The 21,120-nt window shown below is 33.6% G+C and overlaps 2 protein-coding genes and 1 long non-coding RNA gene across 3 annotated transcripts; 1 reads left to right on the top strand and 2 right to left on the bottom strand.

Annotated features, from left to right (window-relative positions):
* The first annotated feature begins 3,117 nt into the window (after window positions 1-3,117).
* LOC127904053 (uncharacterized) lies at window positions 3,118-4,409 on the top strand. Its single transcript, XR_008056853.1, has 2 exons — window positions 3,118-3,967; window positions 4,152-4,409. It is a non-coding gene; the product is annotated as an uncharacterized LOC127904053 (long non-coding RNA).
* A 232-nt stretch (window positions 4,410-4,641) lies between these two features.
* LOC7489095 (CASP-like protein 1B1) lies at window positions 4,642-5,668 on the bottom strand. The gene is made up of 3 exons (XM_002317031.4): window positions 5,357-5,668; window positions 5,094-5,217; window positions 4,642-4,995 (listed from the first exon to the last, which is right to left on the bottom strand). The coding sequence occupies exons 1-3, from the start codon at window positions 5,584-5,586 to the stop codon at window positions 4,762-4,764; spliced, it is 588 nt and encodes a 195-aa protein (XP_002317067.1). The 5' UTR covers window positions 5,587-5,668; the 3' UTR covers window positions 4,642-4,761.
* Window positions 5,669-7,334: 1,666 nt separating this feature from the next.
* On the bottom strand, window positions 7,335-19,510 carry LOC7455048 (uncharacterized). The gene is made up of 19 exons (XM_052445129.1): window positions 19,270-19,510; window positions 18,959-19,003; window positions 18,781-18,815; window positions 18,626-18,676; window positions 18,088-18,192; window positions 17,913-17,984; window positions 17,237-17,308; window positions 16,836-16,916; window positions 16,713-16,748; window positions 16,544-16,605; window positions 15,515-15,567; window positions 15,052-15,145; window positions 11,793-11,907; window positions 11,502-11,637; window positions 10,350-10,460; window positions 9,500-9,612; window positions 8,112-8,186; window positions 7,930-7,983; window positions 7,335-7,801 (listed from the first exon to the last, which is right to left on the bottom strand). The coding sequence occupies exons 1-19, from the start codon at window positions 19,301-19,303 to the stop codon at window positions 7,760-7,762; spliced, it is 1,386 nt and encodes a 461-aa protein (XP_052301089.1). The 5' UTR covers window positions 19,304-19,510; the 3' UTR covers window positions 7,335-7,759.
* Window positions 19,511-21,120: the final 1,610 nt, after the last annotated feature.

Genomic DNA, 21,120 nt, shown 5'->3' with positions numbered 1-21,120 from the left:
TTAAAATCTAATCAAGATTAAGTATCAATGATTGATATATCACTTGTATCATAACGAGACTTGTGCTATTGCTAGTTTTCATGCATGCATGCATCGAGCTCATTTTAAAGGAAATTTTATTAAAATTATTATTTTATATTTTTTTTAATACTCAGTTCTATAAAATTGTTGGAACTTTTTGATAGATATTGAAATTGGGGTTGAAAGAATTTCTCATTGAAAAATTGCTATGCAATTATCTAAATTAATAGCAGAACAAGAAGATTTGACAGTTTGATAGTTAATGATATCCCTAATTAAAAATCCCAAGGTGCTTAGAATAAGTTATAAATAAATTGGTTAATCATTTGTTCTTGTAATTTGAACACACCCTTTAGCCTAGATGATTAAAATTGTTGTAGCTTGATATTAGAGGTATTGTATTTGAAAAAAAGTCTTTTATGATACGTTAAAAGATTTTTTTGATATTTAAGTAAATATTTTTATAGAGAAAAAGCAATGATATTTTTAGACAAAAATACTCTTAATATATATATATATATATATATATATATATATATATATATATATAGAGAGAGAGAGAGAGAGAGAGAGAGAGAGAGAGAGAATTGAGAGATTCAGAACTCTTTATCTAGGTAGTTCAGGGGTATTTATATAGCACGTGAATCTTATTTTTTTGCTGAAGTGAAGGGGCTAAAGAGTCATTCCACTCTTCTAAATTAATTTTATATCGTGATGAGTTGTGTTTTACTCAGTCTATCCAAGATACCATAACAACATATCTGTTTTCCAATGATTTTATCCAGTTAAAAGATAGAGACATGGTAGGCCACGATAGATTTTAATGCACCTAATGGTGTCAGTGAAATATAGACTTGTTTAATTAAGTCTATTTGTAGAGAAATAATCCCTTTAAGATTTATTTAAAAATATATGGAGATATGACGTTATATTCAGGCATTATGTTTGAACCCATAAGTATGATAGATCTGGCAACGCGTTAGGCCTAGACATGAAATGTCCGACTACATCCGGGGTGCGATGATAAAAAATCCTAGAGCTCAACATCCTTGAGCAACAACACCTTGGTGTGGCAAGCTCCTGACCCAGTTGTGCTTGGGCTGGCGCAATGCCATGCCCATAGAGAATGGGCTTGGCATCACACCAGGTTCACTTGCTGGGCCTTGCATATGCGTCAAGCTAACCAATATCTAGGCCTGACATATTTACTAAGCCCAAGTGCTGGGTCTGGTAGTGCATGGCAAATTCAATAGCTTTTTGGGCCTAACAGTACATGCTAGGGAAAGACCTGTCCAGAGGTGTTTTGGGCCTTTCCGACATGATTTTTTGAAAAAAAAGAGAGAATCCATCACTAGCAACTCCTCTATATCCCGTTCATCATCTTTCTCTCTTGGTGTTGGCTCTCAACAAGAAAAGTGGGATGATATTATTTCCCTTTAGTTTATACTCTTTCTACTTGGTTTCGCCACTATGGAGTTGCTTCAGCTCCCGTCCTTTCATTTTCTCATTGCTTGCCACATTATTTGGTTTGTTAAGGGGGTGCTGAGCTTCTTTCTTGCTCTTTTTCATATCAACTATCACATGATATGTGTCAGAGAGGATTTATTTGCCTTGTTTCACAAGTTTGTTCATTTCCATGGTTAGCTGCGTTTGTTAGTTTCCTGCTAAACTTTTGCTCTCTGATCTTTTTTCTATTTTTCTAGCCTTTCTTTTACCGAGTTTCATCCTTTTTTGCAGGGTGTTAGTTGTTTTTGGTTTTAGCCATGATATTTTGCCCTAGCCTCAGAAACAAATGCGTACCAGAGCATCTTCGCAACCAAAGGTCCCTCTCTTTTGTGTTTTTCTGCGTAAGTATACTTTTCTCACATCATGCCTGCCATAAAATTTAAGATAAGTAGGCACCATTTCTCTTTGCTTGACCTTTTTTGCATCATGATTTGTCCAAATGCAACAGGATTATCATTGTTGCAAACACGGAAAGCCTCGGCTTTTGTTGCATTCAAGAGAATCAACCGAAGTTTCACAGCAGAAGCATGCAAAAAGAATTGAATTATGATTTTTAAGCTCATAAACTTTGAAGGAATTAAGAATAACCCAGAAACATGCACATCAATTCTCTGTTTTTATCATAATAGAAGGCCAGTCCCATATCAAGTCCAGATATTATCTCACTTTGTTTTGAAACTCAAACAGGACAAAGGGTTTCTCTTTTGAAAACCATTGAGTTGAGAGTTGGATGTATCAGTACATAAGAGGACCTTAGCATATCTGGGTCGATGTCTATTCAGATGAATATATTATAGTACTTGTGACTTCTACAAGCACAGAGGAATGATCCCATAGCAAGTTCAAATACTATCTCTTCAAAAGCTTTGCTCCATACCTAGGAAAACTTTGTTCTTATTTCTCATTGATTTCTATTACAATCTCAAATCAAAATCAAAAACATCCATAATCTTAACTATATGTACAGAAGAAGTGTACAGAAAAAGTTTGGAAGCATAAATTAACTGGAGAAGAAGTTAAGAAAATAAAAAATTATATTTATGAAAAATAACGCATGACAGAGATCGGTAGAATTGAAAGGGAGATATGGATTTGGTTTCTAGAGAAGGAATATAAGGTAATATATGGATTAATTAGGTTTATGTGAAGAAGTATAAAAAGAGACAATATTGGATTATTCCGGAGAATGAAGAAATTTTGCAACTGTGGGGTTCCTTTTGTTTTTTGAAGAAGTATAGAAAGGGTTATTATTATTTATTATTTTTTTATAAAAATCAAAATTTAATTATTTTTTTAACAGCAACCATATTAGCAACGGCAAATCCGTTACTAATTTTTAATATATTAATTTATTTTGTAATATTTAATTTTTCGTTACTAATCCATTACTAATATTAAATATATATATATATATATATATATATATATATATATATATATATATATATATGTGTGTTGCTAATCTATTACTAAAACTCCATTTAAATTATTCTGATGCTGATCCTAACATTTAATGCTAATCACCCTTCTTTTTAATAGTGGTTGGCACGACATCTAGCTTAAATCTTTTCCTTACTTTGTTGGTCTGCTAATATGGCTGCCGCAGCTTTTGCTTGCAATTACACTCCTCTTTTTTTTCGTTTGGCATCTCTTCATGCTGTGATTATGCGTTGAACGTTGCTGGTTCATATTCTTAGCATCGTCCAATCATGTATGCTCAAATGGTTGAAGCTACAACATCACTGAACCCACAGAATAAATCAGTTGAGAGTGGTTGCTGTGTTAAAGAACAAAGTCAGTGGCCTAACCATGTGATTTATGACTTGATAATGCAACGTTATTAGGTGAATTGTGATTTTTTTTCTACACGACATGTGATTTTCTCAGCCTTCAAATCAATATGATGACTTGTCGATTCAAAGCTTGGCCCACACCGGGTTTATTATGTCTTACTGTGTTAAAGAAAAGTTTCTGAATGAGTTGATGACATTGGATGGAACAAATGACATCCATGAACTTGAAAATGATGGGGAACAAGGGACATAACTCGAAAGTGCTGCAACAATCATGGCTGCCACAGATTGCTTCTCAGCAAAGAATAAACTTGGACGGCGCAGTTTTGGACCTGTTTACAATGTAGTTTTATATAAATCACTCAAAGAACAAAATTCAAAAACCCTGTAAAATCTATGTAATGACTAGTGAGATGTTTTATTTGAGGGAAATTTATCGATTGGGAGAGAGAGAGAGAGAGAGAGAGATAAAAGACTATCAAGAAGTTCATGACAAGGGCTTGCTGAATTCAAAAACGAGCTTATACTCGTATCTAAATTGCAGCACATGAATCTTGTCAGGCTCCTGGGTTGCTGCATTCAAGGGGATGAGAAGATGTTAGTCTACGAATACATGCCTAATAAAAGCTTGGATTCATTTATCTTTGGTAAGCAACAATTTCTCTCCATGCTGCTACGCGCTTCAGTTTCCTGATATATTTCAAAATTAATAAATTTCTGTGCTGCGAGTTTTAGAGCTTTGATCATGTCAGAGTAATATAAATTATATTCTATAACTTCATTAAACAGTTTAAATTTTTGAATTAAAATGGTTTCTTAACGTTGTATTAGAGCAAATGATCATAGTTGGAGGGGTGCGCCGGAGAATAACGAGAATGCCATGGAGGGCATTTTTACTCTGAAACCTGAATTCTTCAGTTTTGGAGTCCTGCTTCTAGAGATTGTGAGTGGTACATAAAACCTAAACTTCTTCGCATTGACCCTCCCCTTCAGTTTAATTACGGGGTCGCTTTTTCTTTTTCTTTTTTCAGGTTATTGTAATTATTTTTTTATTTGGTCAATTTATTATAGTCATTTATTTTTAATATATATATATATATATATATATATATATATATATATATATATATATCCAGCCATGCGTGTAGCCCGGGTCCACGTATCTATTTACCTATGTATATTGATTGTGGAAGCTCGATAGAGGTGGATAGAAAAAAGATCTTTCCTTGCCCTAGAATTAAGCCATATTCATGTTCAAAAACTCTATCTGTTATGCATGGTTGTTGAGACTTGAAAGCAGCTGATAGCATTTCTCTGGTCATAGCAACAAAGATGGCTCGAAGGCAACATTCTTGATTATTTGCAAGAGTAATACACAGAGCAGAAAAGTGTGCAAAGTGAATGGATTCACTTAGTCCTTACATTATATGGGACAACAATGCTAGCTGCTGTCAGATTTTGGTTTGATTAGAAGCTTCATGATCGACATGACACTAATAATCATCATGAGAATAAGGCCGGCAGAGGAAGCAATGAGTGCAGCACCACCATGATCACAAAAAGTCTCAAATTTGTCACAAATCTTGTCCCACCTTGCATGAGAATTTCCGTTCTTGCCTAGCTCAGCCATGAAAGTCGCAGCACTAGCCCCTCCTGATACCAGAGCCACTGTCATCTGCAAACATTTGAGCAAAATAGTTTTTCTTTAACAAAGAGTCTTCTCTCCCCTTTTTTGTCTCTTGGTAAAGAAAAATTAAGTTGTGAGAATGTTACCATATCTAAAATGGCAACCATGGCAAGGCGCATTCCTTTGTAATCAAGCTTCTGACCACAAAGCTCCACCATAATCATCAACAAGTTATGGAAACTAGCCATTCCATTAGCTATAACAAAGAACCTGCAGTACACCATATCTCACACACATAACTAGAAATACTGAAACATTTCCATGCTAAATTCCCATCTCCTATGTTCATGTACTTAGAAATGCTGATTACAGTTATGTTAAAGGAAGGAGATGAGTTGATTAGGCTTACACGAATGCTGGGGTGTGTTGAAACTTGGCAGTGAGGGTGACTTTTATTGGAGTATTCCCAACAGTGGCAACAACAAGAGTTTTGGTTTCTTTGTTGAGCGCCATCACAAGTGTTGCAGCTGCTGTGGCCAAGAATGCAACCACCCTTACCATCAAGAGAACCCATTTCTTTGGCTTTGGCTGTAAGCCAGTGCATCCAAGCTCAAGCTTTTCTTCATTTTGCAAGCCCATGTTGACAGAAGACAAGAGAGAGACTGGGATAGAAGGGATGAACGGTGTAATGATGATGGCAGACCAGCACAAGGCAGGCCATATATATAGGTTAAGAGAGGAAAATGGATGGCCAAATCCCTTTGTCGAGTCTAGTAAGCCACATTTAGTGTGCCACTAACTTTCTTTGGGTTGTCTAACCATCAAACTTAAAGTTCACAGTTTTGGTTTTGGTGGTTGGGAAAAGTTCAAGTCCTTTTCCCCTTGCAGTAAACATCAGATTTTTTTCACGTAGGGTAAGGTTCATGATCTTGTCATGCCAGTTGCTAGCTTGTTTGTGTTGGAGAATTCCTCCTCCTAACAAATCCCATTGACATGAGAGAAAACCAGATAAACAAAAAAGCCTTTGGATGCTAAACAGGTGAAGAACTTGGGTTCCATTCTCGAAAGAAATGAAGAGAATGGTATTGTTTGATATATGCTTTATGTTCAATTTACTTAGAATTTAATATAGTAGGAGAACAAGAATAAAACAAATTATATAAAATGTTTCATCATCTCTTATTAGATTATTGAAATAATTTTCTGATTAAAAAATAATAAAAAATATTTACCTTGATTATTTATTTAATAAATTCTATTTTAGGTGCTTTTAAGATATTAGACTCGATCCAGGATCTTATCGAGTTCAAGGTTTTGATAGTGAGTTTTTTAAGTTAATTTGTAGATCATTGAATCACTCGAATCTATTCCAAAATAATATTATTTTAATATTTTTTTAAATTTTTTGTTTTAAATAAAATTTTGAAAGATAATTAAAATAACCAAGTCAATCATATTGTTAATTCATCAAGTTAATTTTACTTTTAAATGATTCAAAAAAACACTCAATATATTTCACATTTCAAGGGGAAATGGGCTAATATGTCATACGTCCAGCCTTCAACCACACTCCCTAATTAAAAATAAAAATAAAAATAATTAATTTAATATCTTTTCATGCTAAACACACTCAAGTATTAATATTTAAGTTTAATCACAATGCTAGACAGCCTCTTCATGAGGAATCTCTCCGGCTTGGACTTATATTGTCATATGACGAGAAAAGCAACTCCAATCAAGACAAGATTTAAGCTTAGGAAGTGATCTCTCTTATGTTTCACATTTCAAGGGGAAATGGGCTTATATGTCATAGGTTTTCAACACGCCAAGTTTAACAATATGTGACTTCAGCCTCCAAAACCCCCCTCTAATGCTTTGTGTGTATTTTATATTATGATATAAAATCATTTTTAAAAGTATATTTTATTTAAAAATACATTAAAATAATTTTAAAAAAAAAACCATAGAAAACACTATAATAACATATATTTAATATTTTTTCATGCTAAAACACACTCTATAAATTCAACCTCAATGCTAGACAGCCTCCTCTTCGTATGGAATCTCTCGAGCTTGGACTTACATTGTCATATGACGAGAAAAGTAATCCACAACTCTAATCAAGACAAAATTCAAGCTTAGGAAGTGATCTCTCTTTACTATTTCATGGAGACTTGCTCATGGCTTGTTTCTTTTCTCCTCCCTTTTCTTTTGGCACAAGTTGTCAATAATTGCCTTGGCATCAATAATGTGCACCTCCCAATTCGTTTTTGAAAGGAAATACAACCATTTTCTATAAATGATTAAATTCCCAAAAAAGTCAACTGTTTATTGCAATGAAAGTCATTGCCTTGATGAGAAACAAACCACAACGCAGATACAACTAATTTGGAAAGGTTAAAACATGATTTTAATGATAGAACACTCAATTATACAGAATTTATCTTCAAGAATCTAGGGTTCCGGAAGTACCAAATAAGCACATTCCATGCATACAGTATATGATAGTTCACTTTGAAAGATACAAGCACATTCACTCAACCAGATATTAGTACAAACGTAACGATGTTTCAGTTCGGCAATCAGAGAGACAGAAAGAATGCCCTCTAAAGCTTCATATCCTCAAAATGTACACATCCACACTGCAAATTTCACCAACAGCTCGTGTATTCAAAATGGTTTTGAACAAATGTTGCTCATAGCTATTTCAGACAAAATATACATAACGAATTTTCATATCCTTCTTCACAACAAGTATGAATCTGGGCCATTTCCTACTAAAAGTATAGCAAGATATCAAAATCTCACCGGATTATTTTTTTTCTGTAGTGACACCAACAACAACATTGCTGACCTGCAATGGATAGAAATCTTATCAGCACATATTCTACTCCAAAGGAATGAATGGAAAACAAAGAATGGGAAAAATAAATCAGATTTTTTTAACAAGAAAAGTTTAAAAGTAATCAAGTTGAGTTATACCAATTTGCCACTTTCATCAACAGACATAGGGTTTTCCACAACGACAGTTTGAGTCTGAGAATGAGGCATTGAAAACAGGTATGAGAAGGGAAATAACAGATTTAGTAAGCATTAGATACAAAATAACCAAGATTTTTTGTAGCATTTTCCACCAGGAAAGAAAAGTAAGTCCAGTTACTTACTGTTGAAGTAGACGGCATTGTTCCACCTATACCACTAGGTCTGTTTGCTGGAAGCGGAACTCTCACATTAGCCGTCTGCAAGACACATGATACAGCACAAGGGAGTGAAAAGAACAATCATTGCTCACTAAAGACCTCACAATGACCAAATGAGGAAAAAGTGCAGTGGTTGGTTGATGCAATAAAAGAAATCATTCAGTCGCCAAAAACAGAGATGTATATCCAAAGCTATGGTGTCTGTTCATGGTGACAAGGATGCTCTAGCAGTATTAGAAAGTTACTTCTCACTGCAAGGGAATCATCTGGATCATGAAAATACATTCCAAGTCTATTTAACTTCACACACACAGGAGAACATTGAATTTCCTGAAAGCCAGCTGACAGGATCAAAATGAAATTTATACTTATAATAATCTTAATTTACAGAGGAACTAATCCATGTCAAGGAATACAAAAACATTTGGCTCTTTTGGACTATTCCAATCGACTCCAGAGGTAACTGGCAAGTACAAAGAGCTAACATCCATTCAGAAGAAAAGGACAATTTTGTTAAACAATAAGCACATTTACTAAAAAAATGTCAAGATTATCTCTGCAACACATCACAAAGTGAACCACAGCAGCAAATACTTAGAACTATCAAAAGATCAAGGAAGAAGTTTCAGGTTGGGTGGTCACTGTGGACAAACTTTGTTTTTTAAAGACACTGCGTATTATCATAGCAAAGAGAACTGTCAAAAAGAGGAGCTATAAATCAATTTCAATGGCATGTGGAAAGCTCATTCGCAACTTATTATGTGTCCTCAACAAAAAAACTAAAACAAATCTGAGTTCATACACCTATCTATCTTCAGGCTTTAACTTTGTACTGAAAGTTGGCGATTTGGCAATAACTACCTAGAAATGAGTAGCAGGATGTATAAAAGGAGGGGAGGAGATTTGTAAAATTAATGATGGTAAAGACAGTCCTTAAAAAGAGAGGCAATAATCATGTTAGACAAACTCCTAATGACTACATAAGTTATCCACTATCCATCCCTTTATGGAATTCAAATATTTCAACCATACAGTACAGATCATTATATGCATCCAGAGATAGAAAGACATGAAGATCTTCGTATAATTTGTAGGCAGCAGAATATTTGATAAACTATTGTTCATGAGCAAGCATGTGCCCAAACATTAACAGGAGACAATCTTGATCCAATGCACGAATGCAAAGGCAGATTACTACTTGAAGTACTGAAGTTCATATCATGAGATGGAAATTAATTTAAATAACAGAAGCAAAAAACTTGAGCCAAAACCGAAGATAATTTCAATCTTTGGCAGCCACAGCAAATTTTACAAGGTAAATACTGGTGCCTCAATATAGTTAATGCACTTACACTAATGTTAGTAACATAGTGACAGACCGCACACTTGACAGATGGAGCACCATTCGGATACATAAGTGTAGTCTGGCAGTTCCCACAGTTGACATGAGCAACCTGGTTAGGTCCTACTCACACAGCCACAAAAACATAGAGAAAACAAATCAGTACACACCACCAAACAAAAGAGAAAGATAAAGGAAACTTAGCACAATCGATAAATGCAATTTAGAAATTAAATGATAGAAAGTACACAAATGAAGCCAAGGGGAACAACTTCCAGTTTCATTGACAGTAGGTAAATTGATGGAAACTGGGTATCAAAATAAATCCATATCACCACTCTCAGTAACCATAAGTGCACCAGCTACTAATCCTTCCAAACGTTCAAATTTTAAAAATTCAATAGCAATTACCTAATAAAAAAGGAACCTGGAAAATAGTGCAAACAACTACTAAAAGAAAGCAAGTGAGATGGAAAAGAGTAATAAGCAATAAAGTGAGATAGAACTTTTAGAAATGAATTCTCATCTCAAAAAGAAGATACCACTCTCACCACTACATTCTATAATTAATTAGGATCATTGGTGCCCTGCTGATAGTTCTATATACTTCTTGTCTTTTAGTTTTTTTCCCCTTGAGTATCTGAAATGTTTTGATAAGGCACAGAAAATGTCCATGGAAGAAAAGAGCAATCCAAGCTTCTTGGAAGCAAATTATCAACCTAAACCTTTACACTATAAAAAGAAAAACAGCACAAGACTATTTCTGTTGTTATAGAGCGGATTAGATGAGTTAAGCTTGCAAATTGCAAATTCAAATTTGTCAAATAGTATGAAATAATTTTACAATGCTTATATTATACCTGGTGCAAAGTTCACTATGTGGCAGCAGGAGCATCTCACAGTTGTTGCCCCCCGTGCATACATTAGCAATGTCCTGCAACCTCGACATATGAGTTGAGCCAAGTCCATCCCTGCAAATTTGCAATTGGACCCAAATATCCTATCACCATATATTTTAATTATATCCAAGCTAAATTGAAATTCCCACCACATATTGAATTCTTTTTCTTTACTTTTTTTTATTTAAGTCGAAAGAGAATGAAACGGAACTGGAGCATTTTTATATCCTCATAAAAAAGAGTGGAGGTTCCACAACCATTTCAATTTCAACATCTAGAATGTGGACATTTTGGGGGATTGGTTGTTTTTCATAACTAGTACTACAAATATAGGTAACAAGGCTGTCTATTCATATCAAGAACCAGGGAAGAAGGCTATAATGATTTAAATTACCAAATCCTTTTGAACTGCAATCTAACTTATATGTCAGATACAAATGCATATTCTCATTAGAGTCTAAGAACAACCTAGTCCCTTCATTTTACGAAAAGCTCAGAATTGGCACTCGGTATAAGCAATGGAAGCCAGACAATGAGCATGAAACTTTAAAACTCAGTGGATAACAGCAGGATTATGAACTACGCAAGAAGGCATTCCTGTTTTCAAATCCATGGCTAATCTTAGATGACACTGACATCCAGTATAATACAAAAGGTAGCTCTCTTTTAACAGTAAAAACACAAGTTCTAGAAGCATTTTTCATCCATTTCTAAACTTCAATTCCACAATGCAGAAAATTCCAAATTTATCCAAAGCAACAACTTCGATGAAATTCTAACCTCCAAAGCTAATCATCAAATCCAACCCTAATTTCTTCTAAAACAACCCAAGTCAACTAATTCATCTAAAACCCACAGCCTCCATCTTTCCCACCAACAATTCTTCGAGCAATTATCTCCTAGAACACACTAAAACAAAAGGCAGAAGAAATTTTTAAACTTAGCAGTACCAATTAGAAAGAAGAACAAAATCAAAAACCTAAATCTTCCAAATTACCAACATTCATTGCGCCTATCATGAACATTAATAAAGGCGAAAAGCATTCACATAAAAACATAAACATTAAAGGGTTCAACAAACAAAACAGAGAGAGAGGGAACTGAATTATATACCAGGAGCAGGAATAGAGGTAACGGTACTACATAAAGCACAACAAACATTAGTAGCTCCACTTGGATATAACAATAAACTTCTACACCCTCTACACACCACCTGGCTCTGCATCTCTCTCCCTCTCCCTCTTTCTCTCTACAAAAAAAAAATCAAAAACCCAGGTCAGAAACATTAAAAAGAACCAAACTTTAACATCAAAACATGATAGTTAACAGCAAAAAATTCAAGGGCAGGCATGAATTCAACGTCAAAACAAGAATATCGATCAAAATTGGCAGTAAAAAAAAAACCTGAATTGCTTCAAAAAAAGAAAGAAGTTCGATTTTTAAGGGAAAAACCAAGGTGGGTTTTTTGATAGATTGATGAAATCGAGGGCTTAGAAAGATAAGATTGAATGTATTATGACTTCATTTTCTGATTCGGGTAAGAAAAGGGCAGGAAATGGAGGGTGTTTTTGTAATTTCTGTGAGAAATAAGGTGAAAGATTTTGGGGTGTCATGTTTATAAAAATAGAACCTGTCAACGGTATGAGTAGAAGCTTCCTTTTATTTCTGTCTTAAAGTTTTTTCTGCTTCTTGTTATGGTCCCTCAATTTGTTTCTATTTATAGAACTAGCCTATTTTTATTTTATTTTTGTTTTAAAGGACAAAATATTTTACATGTCAACTTTCCTAACTAGGCTGGGATAATATTTGTTTTTAAAATATTTTTTATTTATAAATATATTAAAATTATATATATTTTTATTTTTTAAAATTTATTTTTAATATTAGCGTATCAAAACAATCTAAATATATTAAAAAATATTATAATTAAAAAAATAAATTTTATGAAATATCATTTGGATCATGTTGCCAAACAACGCATGAATATCGGTTGTCTATATGCTAATATTGTATTTTAAATGTGTTTAGTTTGAAAATACATTAATTTTTATGTATTTTTAAAATTAAACATGTAATTTCAAATCCAAAATAATAATAATAAAGAGGATAACTCATTCACCATATGAACAAAGTTCATATGCCATATATGTTTTTTTTCTTTCATGATTACGCCATATGCCAAGAGATATACATAGGTTTTGCGAATTTATGACATTATTAGATTACATGTTTTATTTGTAAAAAAAACAAAAAAGAAAAATCAATTGATTGAGATTATTAAAATGTGTTTGGTCACACGGTAAAAATGAATTTTAAAAAAAACATTATGTGAAATAACATTTTAAAAAACATTTAAAAAAAATACTTAAATTATAGTATTTATCAAACGGTGTCTAATAACTCATATTGGATTATTGACTCCCATTACAATGCAGGTCATAAAAAAAATATAAAAAAATATTCAAGGTGTATTTTTTTTTAATATTGAGATGAAAACATATTGGATTGAATCGAGTCAACCCGGGTTGACCTGTAAAGTCTGCAAGTTGGGTTATGAGACTTTGATGACTCTATAGAAAGTAAATCAAATCAAGTCTCTAATTCTTAATCAACCTAACATTGAATGATGAGACTGGAAAAAAAAACAATTAGAAAAAGATAAAAAGACAACTCGAGTCAACTTGGATTAACCGACCACTCCCGTGACTCGAGTCATTGGACCAAGATAACCTCACAGAAGTAAAGTGAAATAAATTATGAAACATAATTATTAATTAACTCAATGTTAAAAAATGAAATTGAAAAAAAAACTAGTTTAAAAAAATAACCCAAATCAACCGGGTTAAATTATCAAATTCATGACCTGGGTCATGAGATTGGAATAACCTTATAGAAAGAAAATAAAAACAAATTATGAAGTCTAATTCCCAATTAACCAAACATTAAAGGATGAAATTGAAAAAAAAATCAATTAAAAAAAAAAAAAAAAATTAAAGTTAACCAGGTTAACTCACTAAACTCGAGACTCATCATAATACGTACCACGCGCCTCCCATTTGATGGAGGGGGATGATGACGTGTGCGTAGCACACATCAACCTTTTATATGAATTTATTAATTTTTTAATGATTCAAATTACTAAAAAGCCCTTAAAGAGCATCCTAATATTATAAAAAAATGTTGTAAAGATGAAAACGCCCTCCCTTACCGGGCTTAAATTTTTTATAATCAAAGGCTAGACATAATATTTTACTGTAGAAAAAATACATATACAAAAAAAAAACAAAAAACTCTCTACAAAGCCAGAACTTTTGAGTTTTTAAGGGTATTATCGTCTTTTAATTATGCAAATACAACCTCCGGACAAAAAAACTTATTTTCTTAGCTTTAAAGGGTGACGAAATAATTTCACTATATATAAGAAACATAACAAATAACATTTCAATTTTCAGGACAAAATAGTTAATGCATTGTTGAAATCCAAAGTATTTCTCCTCATATATCACAGGAAAAAGCCGAGCACTTCTAATTTGTTTTGTATTAGGCTATGGACAACAACTTAGCTTGGTGTATAAAAAGATTTAATCTCAATAAGCAAAAATGGTTGAAAATTTGTATGGAGAATTTATCCAAAGACTTTCAAATTAAGATAAAAAAAAAAGAGAGAGAGAGAGAGAGACTTGCAAGCTAAGAAAATGAACATCAATATTTTATATCCCATGGGTCTAAAATCAAAGATTTTACAAAAGTCCAGCTTAACACCTTCTAGAATCCTATGCAAATGACGATCAATTTCTTTTTCAAATCTCGTGGAAGTGCACAAGTCCTTCCCGCATGCCATTAATGACCTGCGAAGAGGAAGAATCCATGGTGGTTGGTGTAATTTCACTAACAAGAGGGACCCAAATTGAGCTGCACATAAACTTCAGGACCATTTTGGCGTTGTTCATTTATGCTTACATATTTCTGGTCGAATGTCAAACCATGCTGATCATGATTCCAGACAAAGAATTTGAAGCCTCCAAAAATCTCCTGATCCCACAAATCTCATCATCATAAGAACAAGGCTAGACCCAAATTGACCTCAGCAGCAAAAGAAGTTGCTTGGAGCTTGGACCATTTGGAGTTATATTCTATGCATAAATCAACTTGATTCTTGGTTCATGGATCAATCAAGAATGGAGACAGATTCTCGTTAGATTATACCTAAACCAACTAAAACCAAGTTGCAATTCCTTAGCCAATTGCACGAAATGAATTTGCTTTGTGCATAAAGCTACTCTGGCTTCCAGCTTGCATTTTACTCATAAAATATGCTGATGACAAGATGTTAAGCAAGTTGCTTATGCAGCCCCATTGCAGCTACTACAGTGCCTATGCTTTACCCCATCAGCATTGTGCTGATGCACAATGGGTTGTCCGATGGAATTATTGGATTTAGTATTTTGTTTAAATTAAGTGACCGACTGAAGTTGACTAACGAAATCTAAAAACAATGTTTGGACAAGATATTTTGAAAGTGTTTTTTAAAGTATATTAAAATAATATTTTTATTATTTTTTAAAAATTATTTTTAATATCAATATATCAATACAATCCAAAAACATAAAAAATATATATATATTAAAATTTAATCCATCCTAGTTCGAACACAGTACTAAACAAGGGCTGAATAGCTTTGATGATCATACATGGTGTCCCGATGCTCAAAGTCTCCTTTTCTTCCCTTCTATGTAGCTTCATGTCTTTAGGGCAAGCTGAAAGATGATCAAAAGGGGGTTTTTGCCTCCAGGACCAGGAGGCTACGGAAGCAGTTTAGGTGTTTTTGGGTATTTTAGACCCTCCCATGACCCAAATGAAAAGACATTCTAGTCCAAAAGGGTAGAGTAAACGAATGAGAACAAATGAAAGTACAAAATCAGAATATCTTTCACTATGCAATACCTTTTCTCCTGTTCATATATCAAGTCTAGTATGCTGGTATTTCTCATAAGTAGAATATGTATAACATAGACAATGCTGCTACTATAATTGGCATTTCATGCATCTGACTGTTTTTGTAAGAATTTACACCCATTAAGATTCTGCTCCAAGCATCACTGCTACATGTTTTCCAGATCAAATGCGTCGTAGAGAGGCCAGTCTTTTCTCAAGATCCTCAACATTGGTAGATTCAGGACTGCATACAAATTCAGATAAAAGAGTTTGTTAGTATAACAAATTTTTGGTGAGTAAAGACTTCGTTTATATCTGCTTCCTGTCACGGGAAAAACTTCAGTTTGCAGAATGTGCGCTCAGATGCTGGCTCAAAGTATTGTCCGTAGAGTATTGTTCCGAAGTAACTCTCTGGGCTCTTGTTATTTTGATGGGAAATATCAATGCTGAAATCTCTTATCATCACAGTTCTCACACCACTCATTCAGAACCCCATCTCTGAATAAAGTTCAATACAACAAATTTCTGGTTTCAGCATAGACAAATACCAATAGATTCCTCTATCTCAGATACTTGCCCCATTAAATATGCTTTACCCATTAAAAAGTGGTAATGTTCCATGATAAAATCTAAACTGGTGTCACATCCACCACCCAACAAATTGTGCCTATGATTCACACCCAACCATCACACCACCAACACTACTAGCCATCCCAGTACGCCATGGTCTAAATCTCAAAGGACAATATGATTTTATAGGGACTAACAGAAATTCTAGAGTCCAAGAACCCCATAATATTCCAACACGAGCTTGGCATGGACTACATCTCTACGCAAGTTGCAGTACTCATCAATGATCAAGGCCAGGCACTGCCATAGCTGCTTGCACTTTGCAGTTATATATTATATCCAAGTCTAACAAAATAGCAAAACTAGCAATTTTTATCTTGTTTGCAGAATATCTAGGTGTGGTCCTAGTCTTATAGCAAACATGAAAAGATTTCTCTTCTCCCTTTGTTCACATGTTCAGTCTCTTTTAACTAACAGATAAAAGCTGAGAGTATATTTTTACTTAGGCACCAATTGTGAGCCGGGGATATCACCAACTTGAAAGTTTCACTCACGAGGCAATGCCATAAATTAAATTTGCTTGAGCCATTTTTTCATTCAACATGGATTAAATAATGGACATTACTTCAAAGTGAAGTGCCACGTCATACCTTGTAACAGCATTAGGAGGAGCATTCTTTGATGCGATCCGACCTTTTGGAGCTGAAGATAACTGTTAAAAACAAGGATCAGAATCATACATATGATTAGACATCCCAGAAATTAAGAAGGCATAACAACCAAGGATTACATGGGACAACTAATGTCAACAAAACAAACCTGAGATGCAATGTCCACACCAATCTCATCAAGCACCTACAAATGATGTTATTTAAATTAGAGATGGACTAGGTCTTTAAAATAAAACTAAAACAAACTAAATTTTTGCTGTTGATGTTTCACCTGGTTAGTGAGCTCCTCTGTTTCCTCTTCAGCCTCATCTTTGTCTAAAGTCTCATCTATAGCTTCTGACATCATCTCAATCTGCAAAATGTTTAATAAGATTTTAGATACTCCCAGTACCACTCTATACAACAAAATCAGTCATAGAGAAAAGTTCAATCTATCCATTGAATGAAATCCATTTGACATTATTTGACATTTTGATGATAGGGGGCATCTTGCACATTGTCACTCTGATTAGTCAAAAAAAAAAGGCACAATGGTTGTGTGTGCATTGTCTCCTCCAAACTTTTTTATCTAAGAATAATCATTTGATTGCTAGAAGAAGTATGGGAACTCCACTTATACACAGGAATTTATAGGAAAAAATGAAATGTTGTAGAAACAAAACATAGGATTACCGTCATATCCATTTGTGCTGACTGCTTCTGGAACTCTTTGATCACTTTAGCTTGTTTTGCAGGAGCCATTTGCTGTCAAAAAAACAAGGTATTGATATACTCCAGTCGACTGTAAAGAATGCTTAAACATATTTCAGGAGATTAGCCTCCAAAATGAGCACTACAAGCTCAATGGATTATGTGAGCACTTTGATGAACACACTGTAATCTAAGCAACCAGCCCTGTTGTGCACCTTTCTACTGCAAAGCAGCACCGGAACACAACATTAGGTCATCCAATACTCTCATTTTTATTTTTATGCTATTTTTGACATCTCTTTCTGTCAACACCGTACAAACCAATCGACAAGTGCACCATTGAAAATGTTACAGTATTGTCTACTACAATACAGTTTAAATGGCTCATGCTTATAACGCCTCTCAGTCAATGAAGTAGAAGAAAATAATAGATCATAACTTGCACTATGAAATGTCTCCTACGTCATCTCTAACAAACCATAGCCAACACTTAAGTGCATTGAAGGGTATGTAACTGCTGAACATGATACTATATCAAGCACTACATAGAGTATGAATGACTTCCAGTTTGAAGCGTCTCTTCCAATAAGACATGGGTTTATGGAATTATGGTTTAGTAATAAAAACTATTATACTACGGTTGCATCACTATTAATACCTTGTTCATAGCCACCATTGCCTTAGTTGCACCTTTCATTCCAGTGGAGATTGAAGTGCTGGCATACAGCGCCTGTGAACATAAAATAAAGACCAAGGCATCAACATCAGACAACAAGGACAACCCTGCAGATCCTTCTAAACTTACAAACTAGATTGTGCAGACAGAAAGTTACCTGTGTATGAGTAGCAACACCTCTGATTTGGGCACGACTCCCCTGCAAATTTGTTATTTGTTGCCGAAGTCGAACAAGTTGCCGGGCTAAGATTTTAGTAGCAGCCTAAGTATCGAGCAAAAGTCTTACATTATCAAGAAGCTATCCAAGAAGACATCCTCAACAACTCCAAGCTATGACTTCGAACAAACCATGTTAACTTTGCATGGATTACGCAGCACACACTTATGCAGCAACTACAGATTACTCAAATTTCTTGAGCAATTTTCACTAAACGGTCTAAGTTATCACAAACCATCTCATTCCCTAAACTCTCATTCCCTAAACTCTAAAATTATTTAATCTCATTTCACCTCAATGGTGCATCTGCAACTTCTTAAAGTGGACAATTTTTCCACTATGTCAAATGATGCTTCATAACAAATCAAAAAGGCACAAGATTGATAATAACTGATCATAGATTCATAATAGGTCATGTTTATATTTGTTCTCATCCATGAACCATTTAGCCACTACACCGAAGAATAAATAGACTTGCCTCATTTCCAGTTTTTGCTGTTTGCTTTATCTCTGCCACCAATTTCTTCTCCTAAAAATGCATTACAAAGTACAATTTAGAAAAAGAAATTAAAAAAAAAGACCTGGTAGTAAATTCCATCCAAAACCATTGCAAAAAAAGCAACATCAACATACCTCCAGTTGAAGTGATGCAATTTCACGTTCAATACCTAGAAATCAAAGACAAACAAAAACCCATAATAGCTTTGCCACTATTTAACACAGAAAGTTTCCAACTATACTGTTAAACCAATTGACCCAGGTAACAATTAATCAAAATTTTGATCCTTCAAGGAAAAACAACCACAAATACCTCTAGTAGCAACCACCATATCTCTCTTGCTAGTCCTGAGAGCCTCTGTTGGATTCAAACAATCCTTCGTTAATTTCACGCAAACTAAGCTTCAAAACTATCAAATCCAACAAATCAAACCCTGATCCTCCACTCCAAAACTCAAAGCAAACAACAGAATCATTAACATTTTAACAGCAACACAATCCCAATAAGCAAAAAACATCCTCTACTTCACCAAAACTGAAAAGGTTCAAAAATTTACAACACAATCACCAATCTAAAACAAAACCCACTTTAAACATATTATTTACAACAACAAAAAACAGTACCTTTAGGAGAAGTTTTCTTCTTGAAGATGTTCATTGTTGCAAACAGTGAACCTTGTACACTTAGAAAAAAATCCCCTGTTCTCTTCTATGGAGAAGACAAGAAACCCTAGTGCAGTACTAGATTTCTTCTAAGTAAGGAAAGTGTGTGTTACTGTAAGGAAGAAAGTAGAAAATGTGGTTAAAGGAGAGGAGGCTACTGCTTTGGGGAGCGTGCTGGGTTTTTTTTTTCTTTCCGCCAAGATCTTCATCCAATTGTACAAGTCTAACTAGCCGTTACAGTTCTCTTCACTTCCTATAATGCCCCTTTTCATTTAATTCTTTTATATATATATATATATATATTTTTTTTTTTTTTCTTTGATATCACTTTTTATAACCCTTCACGTCGTTTTTTTAAAAATGCCCCCTTTTGTTTTTCTTAGAAGTCCGAGGAAAAGACTTTCAATTTCTTCTTTCTGTTGTGTTATGAATAGAATAGAGTAAAAGTGATCGATCTGATATTCATTATTTTGGATTTTTACATATTAGGAAAACCTTTCTTGATTTGAGGTGAATTTTAAATATAATTAAATAAAATATTAATTTGATAAAATATAATTAGTCCGATTAAATTTATAATAATTTGATTAATCCATTTAATCTTGATTATTTTAATAAAAACAATTAATCTAGATTTAAATCTTTTTCCAAGTTAATTCTAAACTATGATAATAGGGTGTTGATTTTAATGGAGTAAAAATACAATATATATATGTGCACGCACACTCGCATGATAATTTTTAGTATTGGTAGAAGTAAAATATTTATTTGCTATGAAACAGATGACTTGAATAATATACATTAATAAGAACTATAAAAAAAAATCATGTTAAAAATAACAGAGCTCACTTAATTACCAAAAATATGATCTTAATACTTTATATTAAAAAATATATTTGAGTTTGTAGTCAAGATAAACTTATACCGCTAACTTAGAAGTTAAGAATATTAATCCTTTTAGTTTGAAAAACTATATATTTCATCTTTATTTAAAAAAAAATGATTATATTTTTTTTATTACATAGACGGGTGTTTTTTTTAATTTATTTTTTCCCCTTTATTTAAAACTAAAAAATAAAATAAAATTAGATGATATGGGCAAATTTGATTTTTTAAAAAAGGTATTTTTAGAGTAAAAAACTACTAAATTATGGATGGTGGATCTATCTTAGTCAATGGACTATTTAATTATTTATGATGCTACAAAGACTAATTGATTAATTTATTCAGCTATAGGGATTCAATTACTAATTAAATATTCCATATATAAAACTACACCTTCAAGTAATTCTGAAAATTGAGACCACCCAGCTGGGAAATTCAAAAAAAAAAAAAAAAAAGCCATTTGTATAGAGGGAAAATCAACCAGGCCAAGTATTCAAGCTTGCCCTTGAAAGGTCCTGGCATTGTCAAGGCCCATGATGTCAACTTCCCTTAAGAAATCTGAAATTGTGGCGGTGATGCCATGAAACTGGACAATTCCTGCCTTGCCACCGTCAACATCTGCTCACTGGAGGAAGTTGACAATTGTGGGAGAAGCTTGCCCTTAAGGAATGGCTGATTATATATATACACACTCTATAATTTGAGAGCACAATCGTCAAATTCGGCCAAGGGATTGGCGACTTAGACATCTCATGCCCAATTTGATACTTGCTAGGCTATTAGGGTTTTTAGAAGCTCAAATCAATGATCTCGGATGAATCGAGTAATTTTATACAGAGTAATTACTAATATTTTATTAGTTACTTCTATAAATTCACTTGAGAAATATAACTAAAAAAAAAATTCTAGTGAATATATTACATTTTC

This window comes from Populus trichocarpa, chromosome 11 (genome assembly GCF_000002775.5).
Source record: "Populus trichocarpa isolate Nisqually-1 chromosome 11, P.trichocarpa_v4.1, whole genome shotgun sequence".
Lineage (NCBI taxonomy): Eukaryota > Viridiplantae > Streptophyta > Magnoliopsida > Malpighiales > Salicaceae > Populus > Populus trichocarpa.
The sequence above is the reverse complement of the archived record's forward strand: the minus strand, read 5'-3'. Positions and strand labels throughout refer to the sequence as shown.

What these genes read in the sequence shown, in the direction of transcription:
- LOC7455048 (XM_052445129.1), bottom strand. Translation starts at nt 19,303, where the DNA reads ATGAACATCTTCAAGAAGAAAACTTCTCCTAAAG. An exon ending in GAAGAAAACTTCTCCTAAAG is followed by an intron (nt 19,004 to 19,269) that starts GTACTGTTTTTT and finishes TGAATCCAACAG; the next exon opens with AGGCTCTCAGGACTAGCAAG. An exon ending in CAGCAAAAACTGGAAATGAG is followed by an intron (nt 18,193 to 18,625) that starts GCAAGTCTATTT and finishes CTCGATACTTAG; the next exon opens with GCTGCTACTAAAATCTTAGC.
- LOC7489095 (XM_002317031.4), bottom strand. Translation starts at nt 5,586, where the DNA reads ATGGGCTTGCAAAATGAAGAAAAGCTTGAGCTTGGATGCACTGGCTTA. An exon ending in CAACACACCCCAGCATTCGT is followed by an intron (nt 5,218 to 5,356) that starts GTAAGCCTAATC and finishes GGTGTACTGCAG; the next exon opens with GTTCTTTGTTATAGCTAATG. An exon ending in TGGTTGCCATTTTAGATATG is followed by an intron (nt 4,996 to 5,093) that starts GTAACATTCTCA and finishes AAATGTTTGCAG; the next exon opens with ATGACAGTGGCTCTGGTATC.